At 45.4% G+C, this 26,513-nt stretch overlaps 1 protein-coding gene across 1 annotated transcript in view; it reads left to right on the forward strand.

The window, feature by feature from the left end:
• Window positions 1-26,513, forward strand: part of c5 (complement component 5) — a 139,696-nt gene that overhangs the window by 1,104 nt on the left and 112,079 nt on the right. Inside the window, exons 2-9 of the mRNA XM_056286324.1 lie at window positions 12,888-13,083; window positions 14,027-14,180; window positions 14,310-14,380; window positions 18,351-18,448; window positions 19,632-19,714; window positions 20,853-20,943; window positions 21,084-21,192; window positions 22,566-22,698. Of these exons, the coding sequence (XP_056142299.1) occupies window positions 12,888-13,083; window positions 14,027-14,180; window positions 14,310-14,380; window positions 18,351-18,448; window positions 19,632-19,714; window positions 20,853-20,943; window positions 21,084-21,192; window positions 22,566-22,698 (935 nt within the window). The remainder of the gene's footprint in view (window positions 1-12,887; window positions 13,084-14,026; window positions 14,181-14,309; window positions 14,381-18,350; window positions 18,449-19,631; window positions 19,715-20,852; window positions 20,944-21,083; window positions 21,193-22,565; window positions 22,699-26,513) is intronic.

Genomic DNA, 26,513 nt, shown 5'->3' on the forward strand with positions numbered 1-26,513 from the left:
AAGGATGAGTTTTTTCTTGAACCCCTCAATTTTGTCTGAAACCAAAAACACGGTGCTGTTTCTTCCTTGCATTGACATATTCGGCTGATCCAACTGATCAGATATGGAGGCTAGTTTTGCACAAAAGGCATCATCGCTGTAATGCTCTGTCAGAGGGGACTGCTTCTCAGCAAGAAATGCATGCACTTCTTCCCTCAGTTGGAACAGGCAAGTAAGCACATGTCCTCTTGAAAGCCACCTTACCTCACTGTGACACAAGAGCTGCACGTGATCTGCATCCGTCCTCTCACACAGCAGCAAAACATCTCGAGCTGACTGCGTTTTTTTTAATGTAGTTGACAGTTTTCACAGCCACATTCATGACGTCATGCAGCTCTGGTGACATCTTCTTCGTAGCCAGATTTTCACGATGCAAGAAATAAAGCGTCCACTTCGCCTGCGGTGCCCTCTCCTGGACTTGCTTGGTAACACCACGATGCATTCCTGTCATCGATGCAGCGCCGTCCGCGCAGACACCGATACAGTAGCTGTGTCCCAATTCAGGGTCTGCATCCTTCGGAGGGTGCATTCTTCGGCCGATTACGTCATAGCGCTGCGCGGAGGCTGTCCCAATTCGCAGGCTCCGTGATGCAGCCCACAAATGCGGCCTTCTTTTCCCTCTTTTCGAAGGATGCACTGCTACTATCCTTCGCGGACTTCCATATCCCAAGATTCTTTGCGCACCGCTGCTCCGCCCGTTCTCCCCAAAAACAAAAAACAAAATAAATACATAATGGACGGTGGACGAATGTCTATTCAAAGCACCGAGCAAGATTTCACTTGTAAATGTAGGTATTGGGTTTCTACTCATTTGAACATCTAACGCCAGATATGTTAAACTTCAGGAGACCTTAAAACCTCAAAATGTCAGTTAAAATACGGGACGTTAGATGGAGAGGCTCTTCTCCCTGCTGCTGGATGGAGAGGCTCTTCTCCCTGCTGCTGGATGGAGAGGCTCTTCTCCCTGCTATTGGATGGAGAGGCTCTTCTCCCTGCTTCTGGATGAAGAGGCTCTTCTCCCTGCTGCTGGATGGAGAGGCTCTCCTCCCTGCTGCTGGATGGAGAGGCTCTTCTCCCTGCTACTGGACGGAGAGGCTCTTCTCCCTGCTTGAAAGGATGATAGAGAGGCATTGATTTATTTTTGTTGTTTGTGTGTGTATTGTCATGAGTAAGTTTATTGTGCAAAATGTTAGATGTTTTATAGATGAAAATATTTTTACTTTGTTATATGTGTTGTCTATTCTTTTTACTATTTACAACTGTAAGGTAGTAATGTAAATCCGCCACAGGGTGGCACTGTTACGCTGTATGTTCCCCTGGGAATGCCGCAAATGGCGATGTTTGTCCCTTTTGCAACACCGTACCCCTAAGTCTTGTCCCGGGCAAAAGGCTACGTTGATCAAATGTTTTTTTGTTTCTTCTGCCGGAAGGTGAGCAGTGTTACTGGCGGTCTGCATTATCATAAAAATATTGATTTATATCGCACACATTGTCTAACTGTTTATTCTGTGGTGTTAATAGACAAGTTTGCTTATAACCTAGTTAAAGTTTGATGTCGAACATTGTATTTGGCAAGAGAAATGTGACAAAAAGTGTTGGCTAGCCTGTTGAGCATTAGCATGGCATATAACGCAGGATGCAGTATTATTTGAGCAGATTATCTATGGTTTTTTTGTTTAATTTTATGGGTAATAAGTGCCTTATTTAATTTATAATGGATGACATTTGCTTTGGTTTTGCCGTAAGGTAGCACTTTGATATGAGATGTGTTTTGCACATTTGCACTTTTTATTTTAATTGTATTGAGAAAGAAAAATGTTGTTTTGTTTCTTCTGCCGGAAGCTGTGAGTATGATGAGGCCAGCGGCCAGCTGATTGATGAGAGGTGAAGTGTAAGCGAGTGCCAATAAAGTGTCCAGGTCTAAGCCACGATCACAAGCCTCCGCCTCCTTCCTTTTCCACGCAAACATCATACTACAACAAACACAACGCAGAGTCCCAGGGCGTGTAGGGAGACGACGGCCGAACGCAAAGCGCGGGTTACATCATGGTGCCGTGACCCGGATCGTGGTGCTTCGAGATCCAAGGAGATACAGAGACTCGCGTCCTCGCCTTTGCTGCTGCATTGAACCGCGTTACCTTCAGTGACTGGACAGTGTGGTGGACTGAACTACTGTCATCGGCGCTGCCGCATTGGCAAGATACTCACCTCTTCAAATATCCTTTAAAGACTGTTGAAAGCTTGCTATATCCATTTGAGGACTTTTTATGATATTTCGATAAACTTAACTGTTATTTGAGTTGTGTAAAAGTGTGCTATGTGAGATCCTGCTATAGGAACACTGTGTTTAACATTTTGCTGATATATATCATTCATAATTTCTTGGTTTTGGTTAAGGGTTGTGTATTGACCATCTGATTCTGACTCAAGTTTAATGTGAGTTTTGAGTTGATAGTGATTATTGTTTTTTGATATATTTACTGGAAAAAAGGGGAGATTTTGCATACACAGCTAAACTTATTCTGTGAACACAGTGAATCATTAATAGTCATCTGTTTTCACACCAACAGTTACACCAGTCATAGTGATTTAGAAAAAAAATATATCAAAATGTTCAGTGACTATGCAGATTATCAGTCAAAGCAAGAAGGTGCCTCTGCTGCCACACCGGGTTCCCAACTGCCGCCGATGCCCACAGCCAGCCACAACTGTGACACTCCAGCCCAGACACAACCCCACCTTTCAAGCAAGGGCGTAACAACCACCAGTGCTGCAAATCAACAGCAATCAGTGAGGCCAAAGCTTAACAACTACTTCACTAGCCCCACCACCACCCAACAGCTGATCCTCCCTCAAGACCACCACAGCAGTCAGCAGCCCCCATACCCAGGACTAAGTGCACCACTCACTCCACCACCCCCAATACTGTCACCTTACCCTATTCACTACTCCACTCCAGCTGATGCACCCACCTTGCCAGCCTCTAGAGCTCCAATGCAAGCACCCTCACTATGTTTTGACAGCAGCCCAGCTGCCAAACCAATCCACCAAAACAGCAGGCCAGACTACAGCCTGCCCAGTGCATCCCTTCCAGCTGTACAGATATTAGTGGAACCTAATCCCCCGGCCCAAGCCAGTGTGAACCAGCACACACACCCTTTGCCCATTCACAGCCTCTCGTGCCCCACCTCCACGGAAATGCAAACTGTACAGCGGCCGACCATGACTCACCCAGACACCCCTCCTTACCAAAGCCCTGCTGCCGAGCCTAAACCCCAGGTCTACACTGGTCCTGCATATAATCCCCCTGTGCCCCAGGCCCTCATGCCAAGCTTTCAAATGCCACCAATGATGAACATTATGAGCTACCCCTCTTCTACTGGCCAGACCCTTCAAAGTTTGCAGCATGGATCAATCCCCCAGCTGCATATGTCACAGCCTGCTGCCCTCTACCCCCAAGAGGTGACCACCCCACTAGCAGTGCAACATGTAGCCCCTAACCACACAGCACCTGCCTCAGACCCTCGAGCTGTCATGTACCACAACACACTCCCACAACACCCTCCACCACACCCATCCACCACCCCGCACATGCACCCACGTCCGTATGAGCCCCCAATGAATGCTGCTGTCAGAGCCGCAGCCAACACAACCCTTCCACCAGCTGCATATGGTGGGTTCATGCAAACTCATCAGGTAAAAAATGTCCAAATCTTCACTGGCAATCCAGACAGCAAAATACTTGTAGAAGACTGGGTTCGTGATATGCAGTACCTTCTGGAGGCAATCGAGCTCCCCACACACCTCCGCTTTTCGACTGTTGTGCGACACCTGAGCGGTGAGGCCAGGAAGCTAGTCCTGAACCTACCCCCCCACGACCAGACTCCAGAGAAGGCGTATGAGGAGCTCAGGGCTGAATACAGCGACACACAAGGCTCACTTGATCCACTAGCCGACTTCTATGAGCGCAGCCAGAGGTCCGGAGAGTCTGCCTGCTCTTATGCTATTGCTCTGGAGGCAACACTGAGAGCGGTTGAGGAAAGTCAGAGAGGAGGCAGGCAATTTCCTGATCGTGATAGTAAACTCACTCGACAGTTTCTAAGAGGGCTTATGGATGAGATGGTGTATGCAAGGATCGCACCAATGAAGCCCAGGCTTTTGAGTTTCCTGGAGCTGCAAGCAGAGCTTAGAAACCTTGCAAAAGAGACTCAGAAGTTCCAGTCACAACACAAGACAAAGAAAGCGCTCACCCAGGTGCAGGTCACATCAGAATGTGATACCAATATGAGGTCAGAGAGGTCAAAACACACTTCAGAGTGGACAGAGCTTAAAGATATGGTCAAGAAATTAGCTCTTAGCCAAGAAGAACAGATGACCAAGTTGGCTCACCTTGAGTTGAGAATTGCTGCACCTACCCCTGCACCAGCCCCTGCACCCCCACTAAGGCCCCAACCATCTCCCAGAACAGTTACTCAGGGCTCCAGTGTTGTTTGCTACCGGTGTGGGAAGCAAGGGCATATAGCCCGAGTATGTCGAGCGGTGCTCCCAGATCCCAGTCCGCCCTGAACTCACCGACCCCAGCCTGCGACCTCCGCGGAGAGCACCACGCCCCACTCAACGCAGCATTTAAACGCCTAGAGCCTGTGGTAACTGGGGCAACCATGGGCAAGCAGCAAGACCCCCCACTGCAGGTGAGCGATACTGATGATGGAGTAGAGGACATTCCTATTGTGGGTCCCAGGAATGAGGGTGAGGTGGAAGTCAATGGATTAAAGTGCAGGGCTCTTATCGATTCCGGCTCTCAGGTAACCAGTATTACTCACGGATACTGGTGCAACCACCCTGACCTCCATGGACAGAAACTACGGCCCTCTAAAATACCCATAGCAGGTGCAGCAGGTCAGGATGTGCCTTACTCTGGTGTCCTGCGCATTAAGTTGAAAGTGCTGGGGAAAGCGTTCCAGAGTGTGCCGGCTTTTGTTGTCCCTGACTCCGAGTATCGCTCCTCCGTCCCACTGCTTGTGGGAACTAATGTCGTCCGTGCCGCCAGGAGGCACCTCCAAGCAACCTATGGGGAGCAATATCTTCAGCGGGTGAAGGAAAGCCATCCAGAGTGGTACACAGCTTTACTGGAAACTGGCGACACTGAATATACAGGAGCAGACGACATGGTGGGCCCTGCTGTGTACACTGGCCGTAAAATATACATCCCGGGAGGGAAAGAGATGGACTTAATGTGCAAAATCAAAGCTGGCCCACAAAGAAAGACATACACAGCACTAATTGAAGGCCACGCCTCCATTCGGCTTCCCCAGGACCTTATGGTCGCCAAAGTTCTTGCAGATGTGAAGAAAGGCTGTGCTCCTGTCAGAGTGATGAACCTGTCCCAACAAACTGTCACAATCAAACCACACACACAGCTGGCCAGCGCCTTCCTGGTGGACAGGGTTGTGGATTTTTCAGCCACGGAACAGGGTTGTCATCAAAATGAGGAGAACAAAGAGACATACCTGTGTCTGAACCAAGTTGTGAGCAGTGGTGGGGTGGACATAAGTGAAGCAGCAGTGGAGAATGAGCACCAGCGTGCCCTCCTAAAAGAACTTGTAGAGAGGAATATGGGGGTGTTCTCACAGCACTCAATGGACTACGGCCACACAAAAACAGTGCAGCACGAAATCCCCCTGGTCGACTCAAAGCCCTTTCGACTCCCGTACCGCAAGATTCCCCCTTCACAGTGGCAGGATGTGAGGAAGTTGCTGACAGAAATGGAAACAGCAGGGGTTATCAGGCCTAGTAAGAGTCCATATGCTTCGCCAGTAGTGATTGTTACCAAGAAAGACGGATCACTAAGATTATGCATCGATTACCGAAGGCTTAACGCCTGCAGCACAAGAGATGCATTTCCACTGCCCAGAATAGAGGAGGCCCTGGAGGCTCTGGGTCAAGCAAAGTATTTCTCAACACTTGATCTCACATCTGGATACTGGCAGGTAGAGGTGGCGGAGCAGGACAAACACAAAACAGCATTCAGTACTCCCATGGGGCTGTTTGAAGCCAACAGAATGCCTTTCGGCCTTCAAAACGCTCCGTCCACCTTCCAGAGACTCATGACCTGCTGCTTTGGCGATCTGAACTTCACCCATCTCCTGATCTACCTTGATGATCTGATCACATTCTCTAAAACCTTTGATGAGCATCTGGAGAGGCTGCAGCTGGTGTTCGATCGACTGAAGGAGCATGGCTTGAAGTTGAAGCCTTCCAAATGTCAGCTTGTGAGAAAGGAGGTGCACTACTTGGGTCACCTGGTGTCTGCAGAGGGCATCAGGACAGACCCAGAGAAGATCAGCAGAGTCAAGGACTGGGCGAGGCCCACGAATCGTAAAGAGGTGCTTCAGTTCCTGGGATTCACCGGATATTACAGGCGGTTTGTGTGCAGTTACTCCACCTTAGCCGCACCCCTGTACCGCCTTACCGCTGGTGACCCTAGAAAGAAACGGAGAGGGGGGAAGAAGAGGTTAGTGCCTGACCCGCCCTTTGTTTGGACTGATGAGTGTGAGGAGGCTTTTCAGTCACTGAGAGAAAGATTGACAACTGCTCCAGTGTTAGGCTATCCAGACTACAGCCTACCCTTTCTGCTCCAGACTGACGCCTCAGGGGAGGGGCTTGGTGCTGTATTAGCCCAAGTTCAGGACGGAGTCGAGAGAGTCATAGCTTATGGCAGCAGAGGCTTGAGCCCAGCAGAGACGAGGTATCCTGCACACAAACTAGAGTTCCTCGCTCTGAAATGGGCAGTGACCGACAAGTTCTATGACCATCTATATGGGCGCAAGTTCTCAGTCCAGACAGACAATAACCCCCTCAAGTATGTCATGTCGTCTGCAAAATTGGATGCTACAGGTCAGCGGTGGGTGTCTCGGCTGTCAGCATTTGATTTTGATGTGCAGTATCGAGGGGGACAGAATAATGCGAACGCTGATGCCCTCTCCCGGCTGTCTAACCAGGAGGTCACCCAAGTCCTGCAAACCTGCCCTCAGCTTGTATCAGCCAAAGTACAAAGGTGTGTAGAGGAACAATCTCCCCAACAACTGGAAAGCTCCGCTTCAGAGAGACCTGAGCATCAAGAACCTCTGTCACACACGCTCGGTGAAGCCTATCAAGATGTGGGGATGGACTCTCTACCTGCATTGACAAAACAGGAGATTCGTGCAGGGCAAAAAGAGGATGCTGTAATCGGTCCCGTTTTGCACTTTAAAAGTGTGAACCAAAAACCGAGCCGCAGCGAGAGGATTAGTGGTGGCAGGCAGGTTTGCCTTCTCTTAAAAGAGTGGCGGAGGTTATTAGTAAGGGATGGAATAATGTATCGTCAGGTCCAAGACTGTCAAAGGGGAGTAGTAGAGCAGTTGGTACTACCAGAGAGATTTCACACATCCGTCAAGACTGCACTTCATGATGACTCAGGGCATTTAGGGTTTGAGAGAACGCTGCAGATGATAAGGGAGAGATTTTACTGGCCTAAGATGTTCCAGGAAATCAAGGCTTGGTGTGAGCAGTGTGAAAGGTGCTGCCTCAGAAAGACTCCAACTGCAGGCCTCAGGGCTCCCCTGGTCAGTATTCACAGCAGCGCTCCTATGGAACTTGTGTGTGTAGACTTTCTGACTCTGGAGAAATCAAAGGGAGGCATAGAAAATGTGCTTATTGTCACTGACCACTTCTCCCGGTACGCCCAGGCCTATCCCACTAAAGACCAAAAAGCCTGTACAGTGGCGAAGGTACTGTGGAAGAACTTTTTCTGTCGGTTTGGATTCCCAGCAAAACTACATGCAGACCAGGGGCGTAATTTTGAAAGTGCTGTGGTGAAAGAGCTGTGTAAGTGTACTGGTGTCACTAAGACACACACAACCCCCTATCACCCCCAGGGTAACGGCACCACCGAAAGGTTCAACCGGACTCTCATGGACATGCTGGGGACACTAGAGCCTCACCTGAAACCCCGCTGGCATGAGTATGTGGATGCAATGACACATGCGTATAACTGCACCAAACATGACTCTACTGGGTACACACCGTATTACCTAATGTTTGGTAGACATCCACGACTCCCAGTCGACCTGATTTTTGGGCTTTCTACCACCAAAGAGCCATGTGAGTATAGTGAATATGTCCAGACCCTGCATGACTGTCTGTCGGAAGCTTATACTCAGGCTAACCAGGCCTCACGACATGCAAAAGAGCAGCAGAAAAGGTGCTATGATCAAAAGGCAAAGAGTCAAGGTTTCAGCCCAGGGGACAGAGTCTTGGTCAAAATATGTCATGTGGAGGGACGGCAGAAACTGGGAGACAGATGGGAGTCACGCCCATACATTGTGGTGAAGAAACAACCCAGTATACCTGTGTATGTGGTCCGAACAGAGGATGGTGAAAAAGAGAGAGTGGTTCACCGCAACCTTCTTACACAGTGTATGTTTCTTCCGGTGGAGCGGGCTGGTGCAGCAACAAGTGCAGGAGTTGAGTCTGACATGGGGGACTGGGAGGTGGATGGCATGGAGGTAATGGGGGAGGAAGCCGAAAAAGTGAGTCAAGGGGGGGAAGAGGACATAAATGTCAGTGACACCAATGCACTTGATGGCCCCAGCCTGAGGAGGAACCCACAGAGAACTCGACATCCCCCAAAGAAACTGTCTTACGAGTCACAGGTGGTGAGATCAAAAGAGGAACAGCAGAAGATAGAGAGGGGCTGGACATTGTGGCAGAGGGCCATAGCAGAGAGAGTAGCAAGGCACGTATAATCCACGGAAAAAACCCCAAAAACAAACAAGTTTTATTAATGGTTTATTTACTTTGATTGCATTTACACATCTACATTTCATATGCAACTCATGGTATTAATACGTCACTTTCAGTGTGATCTGTTTTAATGTTTATGCTCATAAGTTTTATTTGTTTTGTTTTGTTTGGTCTGATGGCTGGGACGCCATCAATTAAAGAAGGGGTAGATGTAAGGTAGTAATGTAAATCCGCCACAGGGTGGCACTGTTACGCTGTATGTTCCCCTGGGAATGCCGCAAATGGCGATGTTTGTCCCTTTTGCAACACCGTACCCCTAAGTCTTGTCCCGGGCAAAAGGCTACGTTGATCAAATGTTTTTTTGTTTCTTCTGCCGGAAGGTGAGCAGTGTTACTGGCGGTCTGCATTATCATAAAAATATTGATTTATATCGCACACATTGTCTAACTGTTTATTCTGTGGTGTTAATAGACAAGTTTGCTTATAACCTAGTTAAAGTTTGATGTCGAACATTGTATTTGGCAAGAGAAATGTGACAAAAAGTGTTGGCTAGCCTGTTGAGCATTAGCATGGCATATAACGCAGGATGCAGTATTATTTGAGCAGATTATCTATGGTTTTTTTGTTTAATTTTATGGGTAATAAGTGCCTTATTTAATTTATAATGGATGACATTTGCTTTGGTTTTGCCGTAAGGTAGCATTTTGATATGAGATGTGTTTATTTGCACATTTGCACTTTTTATTTTAATTTTATTGAGAAAGAAAATGTTGTTTTGTTTCTTCTGCCGGAAGCTGTGGGTATGATGAGGCCAGCGGCCAGCTGATTGATGAGAGGTGAAGTGTAAGCGAGTGCCAATAAAGTGTCCAGGTCTCAGCCACGATCACAAGCCTCCGCCTCATTCCTTTTCCACGCAAACGTCATACTACAACAAACACAACGCAGAGTCCCAGGGCGTGTAGGGAGACGACGGCCGAACGCAAAGTGCGGGTTACACAACCAAAGTACAACCATTTATAAAAGGGTTAACAAACATTTCACGGACAACAAAGGACTGATTTTTTTCTTTTATCATAATTAATAATTAAGCGACAGCCTTAAAATGTCCAACTATTTACAAATTAGAGAAAAAACCAACCCTAACCCTAACCCTTCGATGTCATCGCCCCTATCAGCAGTTCTCCTACTCACCGTGTGGGTCGACAGCGGCACGGTCTGGGTTTCCGTGGCCGCTGCCCCCCCAGTATCTCTCGGCACATGTCCGCGGCGCTAGGCCGGACCAGAACCTCTGCTACTGTAGATGCTTTCCTGCTGCACCACCAGCAGCCGCCAGGGAGCCCGCTTCCAGAACAGCTTTTGGTTGCGTTGTTAGCGCACTTGCGGCTTCCTGTTGCGCTTGCAGCCCGTCTCGCTTCCTCTGGACACATTGTTTTGGTTTTCCAACTGGTCCAGGGTGTTTTGTGTATAAGTGTCTCTGCAGCTTTGGTGGTTTTCATGATCCATGTGAGAGGACTTCACCACATCCGACACGTTGTGCTTTCGGCTTGCGTCACTACCTGCCATTGGGAATCCAAACCTAATGTATTCAGGGTCGCATTTTCTGCCCACGGGCTTCGGTGTCTTAGCTGTTGCAGAGGTCTCGCCTGTTCACTCATCACCCGTTCTCTCTAAAAACCGATCCCTCCTTTTACTAAAGTCGACATACAATATAAATGCTTGCTTGTGCTCTACTTCACACACCGGGACTAACAGCGACAAAACGTTTGTCTCTAAGTGATGACGTTCGAGTCGTGTGCAGTTATTTATTAATTTAAAAAAGGTTGTGTATTTTAATTAGAAATATATATTAACACAAATCCCCGGGCCATTTAGGTATTGTGTAATTAGATGTGAAATCACTACTTGACAAATATGTTCATTCTGGCTAACTATTTGGGCAGTACCAACGTGGCCCACTGGGTGGTGCCCTGCGGCCCACCGGTGGGCCGCCGCAGAGCACCGGTTGAGAATGGCTGATCGTTCACATTGTCACAGTCACACCCGAAACAACAAAACCATTAAGCATGTTTTCAAAGAGGAATGACGTCACTTGTTTCTTTTTCCTTTCTTTCTTTCTTGTCTTTTGTTTGTTTGTATCAGTTGTTTTCTCATTTCATAATCCCCGGTAGATTTGTTTTGTGATTATTATTTATTCAATCTCACTCTACCATTTTGTGGAGTACATGTCTGCTATATTTGTACATGTCAATATTTTTGCAATAAAGTTTATTAAAATATATAAAAAAGGAAATACCTAAAAAAAACAACCCAGTCACACCCTAAACAGTTTACCACTAGAACGACCGGGAATTCACTCCTACCTAAAACGACCGTGGGCGGTCAAAATGACCGCCGGTTTTTAAACTCTATATTGTGTCAAGATAAATACCCAGTTGACATATTAATACATTGCATATGTTAGTGTGTCTGTTAGGAAACGACTGACACCAAAATTAACATTTTAACAACTAAAATACTATTTTAAACAGTTTAAACTTCAGAGAGACGTGGTCGAGCTGGAATAGCAACATTGAAAACGGGAAAATATGACCTGAAAAACAAAACGCAAACACATATTGCCGATCTAACAAACGCAACAAGGCCTACAACACGTGAAATGTATAAAAGAAAATTAAAAAAAACTGAAAATAAATATTAAAACAGTCTCCAACAACGGCCGGAACTTAAAACTACCAGAGCGACCATGGGCGGTTATTTTGACCACCGCGGTGTTTAAACTCGATATTGTGTCGAGATAAATACCCAGTTGAGATATTAATGCATTACATATGTTAGTGTGTCTGTTATGAAACCAACTGACACCAAAATTAACATGTTACCAACTTCAGTGTTGTAACGTGCATGGATAAGTAGACACGCTGGCAGCCGGCTGACGAGTCGGACCCTTCAGTCGAGCGGTTAACGTTGTCGCTTGCGGAGTGGGAGACACGGGTTCGCGTCCCGGCCGCGGCAGTTCCTGTGGTTGTCTCCCGAATTCGCTACAATAGTACTTTCATACCATTTAAAATGGCCGCTGCCCAACGCCTGTAAATGCTGCAGCGCCTCATGGTGCGTCATGGCGCGTCTGTAACCCGACATGTTGGACGTGATAGCTGAAAGACTAAACGGAAAACACATATTGCTAATCTAACAAATGTGACGAGGCCTATAAAACGGGGAATGGGAAAAAAGAACTGAATGTTGCGGAGGAAATGGCGCAAACATCACACGTGACATGACGCGCACGATGACGGCCACATGATGCGCGGTCATTGTGACCGCTCGTGGTCGTTTTAGGTAGATCTTATAACTTTTTTGTGCAATTGATCTAAAACTCAGATTAATGCAAATATATGCAGTTTTAGGAGCATTCAAGGAGCGGCAGGCCTGTATCTCTTTTTTTCTTCCTCACAAAGTTATTAACCTGTGAAAACCCAGAACGGTCAAAATGACCGCCATGGTCGTTCTAGTAGTTTTTAAATTCTGGTTGTTGTTTGGGACTGTCTAAATGGTTATTTTTGATTCGGTTTTTTTTGTCACGTTTTGTAGGCCTTGTTGCGTTTTGTTTTTCAGGTCATATTTTCCCTTTTCCAATGTTGCTATTCCAGTTCGACCACGTCTCTCTGAAGTTTAAATTGTTTAAAATAGTATTAAAGTTGTTAAAATGTTAGTTTTGGTGCCAGTCGTTTCCTGACAGACAGGCTAACATATGCAATGCATTAATATCTCAACTGGGTATTTATCTTGACACGATATCGAGTTTAAAATCCTGCGGTCATTTTGACCGCCCACGGTCGTTTTAGGTAGCTCTTATCGTAACTTTTTTGTGCGATTGATCTAAGACTCATTTTAATGCAAATATATGCAGTTTTAGGAGCATCCGGGGAGCGGCAGGTCTGTGTCGTTTTTTCTTCTTCCCAAAGTTATTTGAAAATGCGGAGCGGTCATGCTGACCGCCGTGGTCGTCGTAGTGTTAAGCGCTGTGCTGCAGAGGTGTGGCGATAACGCTGATCTGCTCTCTGCAGCTATCTGCTGACGGCTCCCCGGATACTGCAGCTGGATGCGGAGCATCCGGTGCTGGTCCAGCTGTTTGGATACACAGAGGACGTGAAGGTGTTTATCTACATGAAAAGCTCCATGGCACCGGACCACCTCCTGCTCTCCAGTGCCGTCCTTACTCTCAGGAGCCAGAACCAACACCAGGGCACCGCCAACCTCCGGGTCAGACAACCGCCGCACCTCCACAGACAGACAGACAGACAGGCAGGCAGGCAGACAGGCAGGCAGACAGACAGACAGGCAGACAGACAGACAGGCAGGCAGGCAGGCAGGCAGGCAGGCAGACAGACAGACAGACAGGCAGGCAGGCAGGCAGGCAGACAGACAGGCAGGCAGACAGACAGACAGGCAGACAGACAGGCAGGCAGACAGGCAGACAGACAGGCAGGCAGGCAGACAGGCAGGCAGACAGACAGACAGACAGACAGACAGGCAGACAAGACAGGCAGGCAGACAGGCAGACAGGCAGGCAGACAGACAGGCAGGCAGACAGACAGGCAGGCAGGCAGACGTTCAACCACTCATTCTCCTCCGTATCTTCGTTCTGAGACATTTGAACATGCCTATTGGTGTTTCTAAACTACGGGCTGTGACCCACAGGCGGGTCGCATCAACGAGCCGTGTGGCTTCACCATGTTCCCATACCTTACATTCAGTCTGGAGTCCGACTACTTTAAAGAAAAAACAAACACATTTCTTACTTTTTGAGACAACGCAAACAACGTAATTGTATTCCAGCATATCAGTAAAATTGTGTTTACTGTTTCATGTGATCCTTGGTCGGTCATGATTAATGAGAACTGCTAGGGGAATTTTATGTCGCTATAGAGACGAATCCTCTCACGTTTGACAGGTCATGAGAATTTATTTTCTGTTGTACTGCACATAATATTTGGTGAGTCCTTGGTCAGAAAGTATTTCCACAGGTGGGCCGTGCCATGAAAGAGACTGAGAAGCCCAGGTTCATCTCACTCATTGTATGTCTTCTGCATGGGCTGTCTCTCTCTCACTCTCTCTCTCGCTCTCTCGCTGTCTCTCTCTCTCTCGCTCTCTCGCTGTCTCTCTCTCTCTCTCTCTCTCTCTGTCTCTCGCTGTCTCTCTCTAGATCTTCCCAGGCCAGCTGCCGAAGGGAACAAACCACGTGATCCTCCACGTCCAATCAGATGAGATCAACCAGCACCAGAAAGTTGCTGTCAGTCGGACAAATGGCTTCCTGTTCATCCAGACTGACAAGCCGCTCTACACCCCCCACCAGGCCGGTAGGACACTCCCCTCCCAGTCACACTGCCATCTACTGCCATCTACTGCCGTCTACTGGCATGTACTCTTGCTACCTGTTTCTCATTCTGTGTGTGTGTATGTGTGTGTGTGTGTGTGTGTGTGTGTAGTCAAAGTCAGAGTGTATTCTCTGAACGAAGAGTTGAGACCAGCAGGCCGCGACGTTTTCCTAACCTTCCGGGTGAGTGTGATACTCTGCTGCTCCACTAGGGGCACATGAACATTGGCTAAATCCTCTCCATTCATTTTCAAGGGGCAGCTAATCCACTCTGTGCATAACTGTAGTCCACTGACTTCCGGTTCCTACTGCAGCCATCATACCAGTTTCCTGTTTGTTGGCGCGTGCTATTGACAGTGGCATATTTTTGGCGATGCCTGCAAGATTCACCATGGATAAATGTCAACCACATGCACACACCTGTCCACACACTTTTGCTGGTAGGTGCAGGTGAATGTTAGTCGACAGTTTTGCGTAAGTCGTTGACATTTATCCATGGTAAATCTTGCAGGCATCGCCAAAAATATGCCATTGTCAATCGCACACGCCAACAAACAGGAAACTGGTATGACCGCTGCAGTAGGAACCGGAAGTCAGTGGACTACAGTTATGCACAGAGCCTATTGTTAAAATTGTTTTGACAAGCACCAAGTGATACTTAACGGGGCCCGTTGTACATGTGTATCAAGTCCTCACTAATTTGAGTTGTCATGTAAGTATTTATTCAATCAGAATGTACACCACATCCCAGATAGCATCCGGATGTGGGCTACTTCAGGCAGTGATGCGGCACTGCTGGTCTTCTTCTGGCCCTGACAATATGAATGTGAGCCTGAAGTGGCCCACATGTATGATAGCAAATATGGCCCAAATATGCCAAATCACATGTGGGCCTTTTCTGGCAAAGATGCGGTGCTCTGGGCAGCATGTGATCTGGATGTGACTCTGCAGCGCCCCGTGTGGTAAATGGTGAATATGGCCCAAATATCACAAAACACATATGGGCCACCTTTGGCAAATATGTGGCACATGCGGCATTGCTATGGCTTGGTTCTGGCCCAGATCTGGCAAACAGGAGCGGACCACCCAAGGGCCATCATTCCACGCGGTATGTGGGCCGGATGAAGTGTCGGGTGTGGGACGGGTCTGGACCACAGCAGTTTTGCTGTCTGGGGTTGAATAAAACAGGTTTCACCACTGCTACTGGTTATTGCTGGTGAGAGGTGGGAGGAGCTAGGAGGGTTTGCCGCTGTAGTGAAAAGTTTCACCAAAACAGCAGTAACAGCAAGAGACCCAACTTAAACTACAGCACAAATAACAAAGGCAGGTTTAGACAAACTGCAGCTGTTGGTTGCTAGAAAATGGTGGAAATATTCGTCATCAGTGTGTTTTACATGATAAAGGTTTAATCTTGGTTTTCATGAGGACGTCACCAGCTTTGTGAGGTGGATGTGCTGTTCCATATTTACGTGTGAACGGTTTCTGATTGGCAGGCTGCTGTGCCGTCTGCCTAGTAACAGAGTTAGACATTACTAGCACTTTTAACATTATGTCTGAGCCGTGCAACCCAAACTAGTAAATCACTAGTTTACACCTTGCTGGTTAATACTAGCAACTTAGTAAAGCCTTTACACACAAACTCAGTAACACATTTATGAATGACTGGTGAAACCCTGTCTTGGTGGGGAATGGCTGTTGACATGGCGCCCTCGTCTGGTTGGTTTGGGTACGTGCGACTGCATGAACAAGTTAAGAGTTGGTCATGATGTGTGTGAAACAAGTTTTCAAATTGAGTTTACTTCAGGAACAGCAATTTCTCAGCGTGCAATATCAGGTCTGGTATCACTGATGGAGAATATTTTCAGTTTAACCCTTGTGTTGTGCACACATTGTGTGTACTGCCCTTGTCTTAAGGGTCATGTATGAGCCGCCTTCATTAAACCTCTAAATTAAAGCAACCTAATGTAATTTTAAGTCCCAAATCTATTGGGCAGGAAGAAATAAGCTGTCATTCATCACAAACTGTGCGACTATCTGGGTTTTCCCTCTTCACCGTGCAGAAAAACTGCATTTCATCACTGGACACCCCTCGTTTTTATAGGGTCACATGACCCACACATGTCTGGGGGTCACACATGACGATAAGACAATCTTAGTACCCTAGTGGTGTACAGCTTTCGTGGAAATATGAACACAAACCATGTTGTGTTCTTTTTCTAATGTAGGGGTCACTGTAGGAAAAGTCATCACGTTTCTAATGTTGAGGTCACTGTAGGAGAAGTCATCGCATGTTTCTAATGTTAGGATCACTGTAGGAAAAGTCATCACATGTTACTAATGTTGGGGTCACTGTAGGAAAAGTCATCACATGTGACTAATGTTGGGGTCGCTGTAGGAAAACTCATCACATGCTTCTAATGTTGGGGTCACTGTAGGAAAAGCCATCACGTTTCTAATGTAGGGATCACTGTAGGAAAAGTCATAACATGTTTCTAATGTTAGGGTCACTGTAGGAAAAGTCATCACGTTTCTAATGTAGGGGTCACTGTAGGAAAAGTCATAACATGTTTCCAATGTTAGGGTCACTGTAGGAAAAGCCATCACGTTTCTAATGTAGGGATCACTGTAGGACAAGTCATCACATGTTTCTAATGTTGGGGTCACTGTAGGAAAAGCCATCACGTTTCTAATGTAGGGATCACTGTAGGAAAAGTCATAACATGTTTCTAATGTTAGGGTCACTGTAGGAAAAGCCATCACGTTTCTAATGTAGGGGTCACTGTAGGAAAAGTCATAACATGTTTCTAATAATAGGGTCACTGTAGGAAAAGCCATCACGTTTCTAATGTAGGGGTCACTGTAGGACAAGTCATCACATGTTTCTAATGTTGAGGTCACTGTAGGAAAAGTCATCACATGTTTCTAATGTTGGGTCACTGTAGGAAAGTCATCATGTTTCTAATATCAGGGTCACTAGGAAAAGTTATCACATGTTTCTAATGTTGGGGTCACTGTAGTAAAAGGCATCATGTTTCTAATGTTGGGGTCACCGTAGGAAAAGTCATCATATGTTTCTAATGTTGGGTCACTGTAGAAAAGTCATCATGTTTCTAATATTGGGGTCACTGTAGGAAAAGTCATCACATGTTTCTAATGTTGGTTCACTGTAGGAAAAGTCATCACATGTTTCTAATGCTGGGTCACTGTAGGAAAGTCATCATCTTTCTAATATTGGGGTCACTAGGAAAAGTTATCACATGTTTCTAATGTTGGGGTCACTGTAGCAAAAGTCATAACATGTTTCTAATGTTGGGGTCACTGTAGGAAAAGTCATCACATTTCTAATGTTGGGGTCACTGTAGGAAAATTCATAACATGTTTCTTATGTTGGGGTCACTGTAGCAAAAGTCATAACATGTTTCTAATGTTGGGGTCACTGTAGGAAAAGTCATCACGTTTCTTATGTTGGGGTCACTGTAGGAAAAATCATCACGTGTCCAATGTTGGGGTCACTGTAGTAAAAGTCATCGCATGTTTCCAATGTTGGGGTCACTGTAGTAAAAGGCATCGCATGTTTCCAATGTTGGGGTCACTGTAGCAAAAGTCATAACATGTTTCTAATGTTGGGGTCACTTTAGGAAAAGTCACCACATTTCTGGTTGAGAAAAGATCATGTAGAGTATTTTCTCTGGTGTTACACACTGTTGATGGTCATTTGGCCCCGGAAGACAACAGAAGGGTTGATTGATGAAATGCTGGTTTTGGGATCAATACAAGGGTGGACATGAAGGCTCTTTTGCCGCGTGACATTCCTACCACTAATACCTGGTGGCTGTCAGGGGTACGAGTCTTCACAATATGAAGTCTTTCATTTCACATTTGTGTGTCACCTGGTTCACCAGTGTGTGTCTGTTTAAGCTGACGTGACACCTGGTTCACCAGTGTGTGTCTGTTTAAGAGCTGACGTGTCACCTGGTTCACCAGTGTGTGTCTGTTTAGTGTGTGTGTGTGTGTGTGTGTGTGTGTGTGTGTGTGTGGGGAAAAGCTGATCTCAGACACCAGAAACTGACCTTTGTGTACAAATGTATTTGATGCTGGTTTGTTTGATTTGTGGTTCTTGCTAAAGCACTGTTCTTTTTGTGTTACCTCGCAGGACCCGGACCACGAGACTGTGGACATTATAGAGATGTTTGACGCAAACAACGGAATCCCCACCATGCGGAACTCCTTTAAGATCCCGGTCAGCCCGAAGTAAGACAGTCCATATAACCTCTGACCCCGCCAGAGCTGAGTAAGAAAGGCTTTCTTCACTACAACAAACTGAAAAGAACCTTTCTTCATCTCAGCCAAACACAAACAAAGCCAGCCTGTTCACCCCCTGACCTTTGACCTCTACCCATCTTCCAAATGAGAAATGTCTCACAAAAGCAGCTGATAGGAAGATATCTCTGAGACACGAGCTTAAACCTTTCCAGTAAATGGTCATGTGATCAGCCACCGACTCAACACAAAATACACAAAATACACACAACAACTACAAGCACACACACACACACAGACACACACACACACACATGCACCAAAACCAGTGCACCTTGGACAGAAGAGAGTGGGTGAACGTAAACAAGTATTACCTGATAATGGTAGAAGAAATGAAAACACATAGACCAACACGCTGACAGACAGACAGACAGACAGGCAGACAGACAGGCAGACAGGCAGGCAGGCAGGCAGACAGACGGGCAGGCAGGCAAACAGATAGACAAACAGACAGGCAGACAGACAGACCGATAGACAGACAGACAGACAGACAGACAGACAGACAGATAGACAGACAGACAGACAGATAGATAGATAGATAGATAGATAGATAGATAGATAGATAGACAGACAGACAGACAGACAGACAGACAGACAGACAGACAGATAGATAGATAGATAGATAGATAGATAGATAGATAGATAGATAGATAGATAGATAGATAGATAGATAGATAGATAGATAGATAGATAGATAGATAGATAGATAGATAGATAGATAGATAGATAGATAGATAGATAGATAGATAGATAGATAGATAGATAGATAGATAGATAGATAGATAGATAGATAGATAGATAGATAGATAGATAGATGGATGGATGGATGGATGGATGGATAGATAGATAGATAGATAGATAGATAGATAGATAGATAGATAGATAGATAGATAGATAGATAGATAGATAGATAGATAGATAGATAGATAGATAGATAGATAGATAGATAGATAGATAGATAGATAGATAGATAGATAGATAGATAGATAGATAGATAGATAGATAGATAGATAGACAGATAGACAGATAGCTGGAGCTTTACTAGTGTCTTGGTTCATTTGGTCGTGTCTGCTCCAGGTGCAGGTGGTCCATCCTGTGTTCTGTTTGTTTGTAGGCTGGGGATCTGGTCTGTTGAAGCGTCCTATGTGAAGAACTTTACCACCACCGCCAGAGCTGAATTTGAAGTTAAAGAATATGGTAACCAAAGTACTAACTGGTTCACATGGTACACAGACAGAAGTACTTCTAACAGACTAACATAGTACCACAGTACATAATGGTATACAGACAACAGTACCTCTAACAGTACTAATGTAGTACCACAGTACATAATGGTACACATGGTACACAGACAACAGTACCTCTAACAGACTAACATACCACAGTACATACTGGTACACATGGTACACAGACAACAGTACCTCTAACAGACTAACATACCACAGTACATACTGGTACACAGACAACAGTACCTCTAACAGACTAACATACCACAGTACATTCTGGTACACATGGTAGACAGACAGCAGTACCTCTAACAGACTTACATAGTACCACAGTACATACTGGTACACATGATACACAGACAACTGTACCTCTAACAGACTAACATAGTACCACAGTACATACTCGTACATATGGTACACAGACAATAGTGCCTCTAACAGTACTAACATAACACCACAGTACATTCTGATACACATGGTACAAATACAACAGTACCTCCAACAGACTAACATAGTACCACAGTACATACTGGTACACAGACAACAGGAAATCACATGCAGTGTGAATGATATATATCAGTGTACATAAAGACAATAGATATTTTGTATGTAGTTGTAATAGTCCCAGTAGTAGTAATAGAATTAGTAGTCGTCGTCCCCGTAGTAGTAATATCAGTAGTAGTAATAGTCCCAGTAACAGTAATAACAGCAGTAGTAATAACAATATTAGTTATAGTTCCAGTAGTATTAATATTAATAACAGTATTAGTAATAGTCCCAGTAGTAGTAATAATAGGAACAGTAGTAATAACAGTAGTAATAACATCAGACTATTAACAACAGTAGTAGTTATAACAGCATTAGTAATAACTGTAGTAGTAGTAGTAGTAGTAGTAGTAGTAGTAACGGCAGTGGTAATAACAGTAGTAGTAATAACAATAGTAGTAACAATAGCAGTAGTAATAACAGTGGTAGCTGCAGTAATGAGAGCAGTATTATTGTAGTAATAGCATGTAGATTAATATTTTTATTGGTTTTAGTGTTAGATTGATAATATTATTGTTGGTGTTAGTACTAAAGGACACTTGTGCTATATTTGTCTGCCTCAGTCCTCCCTAGTATTTCCCTCTCCATTGAACCAGAGAGAAATTACATCAGCCACGGAAACTTCTGGCATTTCAATCTCAAAATCTCTGCCAGGTGACCAAGCACTACCTCCAATATTCCTCATGGAAATATTCCCAATGGCAAACAGACATGTAAACAAATATCTTTTTGATGGAACGAGACTGTGTGGGTGTGTGTGTGTGTGTGTGTGTGTGTGTGTGTGTGTTTTACAGGTATTTCCATGGTGCTCCAGTTGCCAATGCAGAGGTGTTTGTGCGTTACGGTTACATTACTGGGAAAAGTGCTCCAGTCATCATCCCAAACTCCGTCACCAGAAAACGGGTATGAATCTTCGGGTTACCCCACAGCTCAGACACTCCAGAGTCAAATTCACAAACGTCAGAAATGCACAGTCCAGAAAGAGCAATCATCCATCCATCCATCCATTATCCAAACTGATTATCCTTACTGAGGGTCGCGGGGATGCTGGAGACTATCCCAGCAATCATCTGCAGTCCAGAAATCCTACCATCATCCCACCGTCCTGCATTACTCTGCAGCCCAGACACTCTGGCTATTTGAATCAAAAACAGAGCTGCTGTTCAGTACTTAAACCCCACCATTACTACGCCATAAACAACAACCTTCATGTAAAGTTCACACACTACCAGCAGGTCTTCAGTCAAACTCTTGTCACATTACAGGGAATCATTTTCCATTTCATTTCGTCCTGCAGTATATTATGAAAGGATACATCTTGTTCCAAAACACCCACTTCTCCACAGGTTTTCCTGCAAAGTGTTTCATTTTGGTAAATATCCAGTAGAGGGCGCTGTAGATGTTATGGCGCTGGATCTAGCCAAGTATACCTGGCTGCAGTCTGCAGAACAAGGTGATGTTCTAAGTCGAATATTTAATCCCACCCACCATTTGATTTGATTGGTTAAACTGTCGAGTTTGGGCAGGGTTAAACATCACTTTCATTGGTTTGGACTTGGGTTTGGGCGGGGTTAACAGCATTAGGGTTAAGGATAGGTAGGCGGCTGGTTGAGTGGGATTAAACGTTCAACGTTGAACCCCACCCCATTCTGTAGGCTGCAGCCAGGTACTCGTTGATCTACATGCTGGCGGTATACATGAAGAGCCCCTTAGAGTCAGTGAAGAGCTCCTGCCAGTCAATAATAACTTTTATAAAGTTAAAGTTTTACCGTTTCATAAGGTTAATGTTAGCTCCCTGCTAACATTACAACATCTAGCATTGCATACTAGGATTTGTCACCAGGACATCAACCTGGCTTTGGCCCATCAAGTTTTTTGAGCCAGAGGCCTGTTGGGGCAATGAAGGGCAGATCAGTGACTGAACGGCTCAAAGATGGATTAAGAGATGCAGCAGTATTGATTCTATCTGTTGTCCGGGTGCTGTGACCCTTGACCTCTTTACTACAGGTTGCTGTTGCTCTCTTTAGTGTCTCGGGATTAGCGCATCAGTTAAAGGTCCAATAGGTTTCATGTGAACATCAGTCTACAGGAAGGAGATGAGGAGGTTGTCAAAGAGAGTCGGGTTTTAATGCTTGTCTGGATCACAGATAATGTTAGACATCTATGATCAGATGTATTGCTAGGTATAGTTTTACACATCTTGTTCAGTGTATTGATAGGTGTGCTGTCGGAGGCATTGTTAAGTCAGGTAAATGTTTTCGTGTCTGTGTTTGTAGTTGTCAAGTTCAGGGGAGCGGGAGTTGCAGGTGAACATGGAGGAGACACTGGCAACTCACAGTGGACCCAACACCCTCGACAGCCTGAAGGGAAAATATCTGTATGTAGCAGTACTGCTGCAGGAAGACACAGGTACACATACACACATGCACACACACACACACACACACACACACACACACACACACACACACACACACACACACACACACACACGCACACACGTACACCAGTAGCGAGCCCTGACTCTTAAACCATGGTCCTCTGACCCTCCTTCTCTCTGACCCTTTCCGGGAAAAAAAAATCAAACTATCACCCTAGTGTAACATACAAAAAGACTCACTGGCAGATCGTCAGGCGGTCGACCCCCTTTAGTTGAGCGGTTAGCGATGTCACCTTGTGGTGCAGTACAACCCTGGATCAAATCCCACAGTGGGCAGAAGTATGCTCAGTTACACTAGCTTACTGAGTCCTCTCCTATACTACTGCAAAAGTTACATATGACAATTCTAGCTCTGAAACAAACATTAAGACGCTAGCCAGCCTAGGTAATGCAACGAGCAAACAGCACGAAGAGAGTGAGAGTTATCACCAAACAAAACAAAACAAAACAAAACGGCTATAGTCGAGCAGGAGAAATAGGTTCCCATATGCCCGCGTGGCATTTATTTTTCTTTTTCTTTTTTTTTTGTAATCTGTGTTTTCAGGATGCTAATGGTGTCTAGTTAAGAACTTTTCATGTTGCTAAGGTCACCTAATGGCCAATGGTGCTCGTCTGGTGGCCATCTTGAATTGATGTCCCCACGAGTGGCAAAACATTTCGATTTTCACAACTCCTGAACCACACACCATACAAAGACAATGAACCCACTTTTTCACATAATTTTGATACCAGGAATCAAATGGAAAGGTCATTGACATAGTACAACCACTCTTTATTGGTGAAAAACAGGCAAATAAGAAATTTAAGGCTCATAACAATGTGATTTTGCTGTTTTGTTTCCTGCAATAGCCAAATTAAACTACTTTATTCTCTTATAACAATTGCAAGGTTATTAAATGGATGACAATCACTCTAACTGACATAGATGACAATCTGATAATATTAGCTAATTGAATGCAAAAGTCATCAAAACCCCATTTCACTGATCATCATCATCATCATCATCCATCCCATCGTCTATCTCTACCTCATCCTCTTCCCCCTCATCATCATCATCGTCACTGATGACCCCAGCAGCCAACAGGTCAATGACAGATGGGAGCAAAATTGGTCCACAAGACCAGACAAGCTCCAAAATCCCTCCCTCTTTCTTCTCACACCCCTGACCCTCGTCATATGGTTTAGGCCTCCAGAAGATCGGCTCAGCTGCGCGCTTGTAACAGGCCACACTATAGTTCAACCGCTGGATGTGGGGAATGAGTTGAGTCTTGGCAGGGGGGCAGGTGAGCAAAATCGACTCTCGACTTGCTGCTGAATGTGTCTTCTTCTCCCACAATCTTCTTGAGCATCTTGCTCCTGACCAGGTTGACTGATGTCTCACGTGTTTGACTGTATATCATGCATGTGAAGCCCTCCAGCTGCTCCTGCACTTCCGGTTTCACCTTCCACTCATTGCCCAGCTGACTAAAAAGATTGTTGGGATAATTGCGAAGTTTGCTCTTTCCAAATCTTGCATTCTACTCAGTACAGATAACATGCCAAACTACTGTAACTAAAACTTCATTCGCCAACCTGAAAGCCGTTTGAAATTTGGGGTTCTTCTAGAGCTTTTTGAGTGGTGCCACCTTGCCCTTGCCCTTGAAGGCACTGGTACAATCCTCACCACTGAATACATAGTAGCTGAGCAGGGTGCTGCAGTACGGCTGCCTAAGAGAGGTAGCCAGCTCCGTGACATTGACCAGCTGATGGTGCCTGCCTGTGCCAGTGTCATGATGGATGACAAGGGTGGTGGTGTCAGCGTGATGCAGGAGGATGAAGAAGATATCGGTGTCCTTACTACTGCCGACTTGAAGCTCAGCTTGATGGCATGATGCAGATAGAGCACAACCCGGCTGTCTGTCTCCCCCTGGTCTGACTGGAGGGCATGGATCTCGGTGACTTCAACCTGAAATGGCACAAAACATCCTAATGCATGGTAGCTTATATTCTTGGCAAACAATCTACTAACACAATACCCCACTGAAGTTTCCTAGGTATGGATCAATCAACTTACTACTCCATCTGATGACATTAGCTGACGAGCTGTCCCCTCCACGATGAGAACAGCTGTCTCGCACTTCACCAGCCAGGATGCTGCCTCCTTCCTCCCCCAGACCTTGAGCGTCAACTGGCAGACCTGCCACTTGTTCTTCTCATTGCCTCATTGCCCAAAAAGAGCTTAAAGTTCTGGGGTTTCCATTTGATTCCTGGTGTCAAAATAATATGTAAAAATGGGTTAATTTGTCTTTGTATGTTGTCAGGTTCAGGAGTCGTGAAAATCGACGTTTTTTTTGCCACTCGCGTGGACATCAATTCAAGATGGCCGCCAAACAAGCCCCATGGGCCGGCCATTGGTTGACCTTGGCAACATGAAAAGTTCTTAACTAGACACCATTAGGATCCTACAAAAAAAACAGGTTACAAAAAAATGCCACGCGGGTACATGGGAACGTATTTCTCCTGCTCGACTACTAAAGCAAAACTCAAATCCTTCTTGCGAATAATCCTATCATCACACAAGCTGTGTGTGCACTTCAGCTGAATATGGTGACCTATTCAGGGATGCAAAACTATGTGCAAAACGCCCGAGCGAGAACCACTCCTTCCTACCACATAAACCAACAAAATGTCATGTAAGTCTAAACATCATGACAGCGCACACACAGCCAAGCAACCATTAGCGACAGACTTACCGAAAACTGGAAGAAACTGAAAGAATATTGTTAGATTGACACAGCACATTTACTGTAACACATATTAAACATATATGTTACAGTAAATGTGCATAGTTACGGAAGCCCTAAGCGGCCATGCATTCATGCATTTTATTTGCTCTGTTTTCTCGTGATAACGAGATAAATAACTCGTAACTAATATCACGAGAAAACAGAGGAAATAAAATGCATGAATGCATGGCCGCTTAGGGCTTCCGTAAATGGTGACTGCTGAGTTGGTAAATTTACAGATTGACTGATAATTCTGCATATGACGGTTTTGCCAAATAAACCGTAGTGGCTGTAGTGTTGTTGGCGTGGTAAGTGACGGGGACTGGCACCACATTTGTGAAAAGAACCTGCTACTCTTTACTCAAACATTCAGTACATACCGAAAATTGACTTTCTCTTCCGTCTCCCGTACCTATGATTGGTCAATTTTACTGCCATTTGAAATTAATCTTTTTGGATTACTATTGCTCGAGTCGGACCGCTATAAAATTATAGCTGGACCACCAATCACAGAGCTGAAAGCATAGCATTTTCTTCCTAGCAACTGGACCACCAATCACAGAGCTGAAAGCATAGCATTTTCTTCCTAGCAACTGCAGAGGCAGCAAAATTCTGATCGGGCGGCCTTACAGGACGCGGAAGCGGGGCGGGCTAAGCTAACTGCTAACCCATGCAGACTGGAGATTCCAGCATTTATCCTGGCTGGCGTTCATTCCATTGAACAGTGGTTTTTTTTTTTGTTTAGTTTTGAGCTATGTGTTAGTTTGCATATGTGTGTTCTTGTAGATTTTGGATGTGTGTTTTTGTCTTTGTGTTGTACTGCTGTGGGCTGGGGGAAAAGGCATTTCGTTTCATTTCATGTACGTAGTGCATGAAGTGAAATGACAAGTGTTCTTTCATGTAACCCCTCACATGCCAACACAAGCTGAGTAGGCAGCGTTGAAGGGTTTATTTCCACAGACACATTTTGTTTACATGTTGACTGTCAATTATGAATTGAAAAAAATAAAATTAAAACT

The sequence above is a fragment of the Lampris incognitus genome, chromosome 1 (genome assembly GCF_029633865.1).
Source record: "Lampris incognitus isolate fLamInc1 chromosome 1, fLamInc1.hap2, whole genome shotgun sequence".
Classification (NCBI taxonomy): Eukaryota; Metazoa; Chordata; class Actinopteri; order Lampriformes; family Lampridae; genus Lampris; species Lampris incognitus.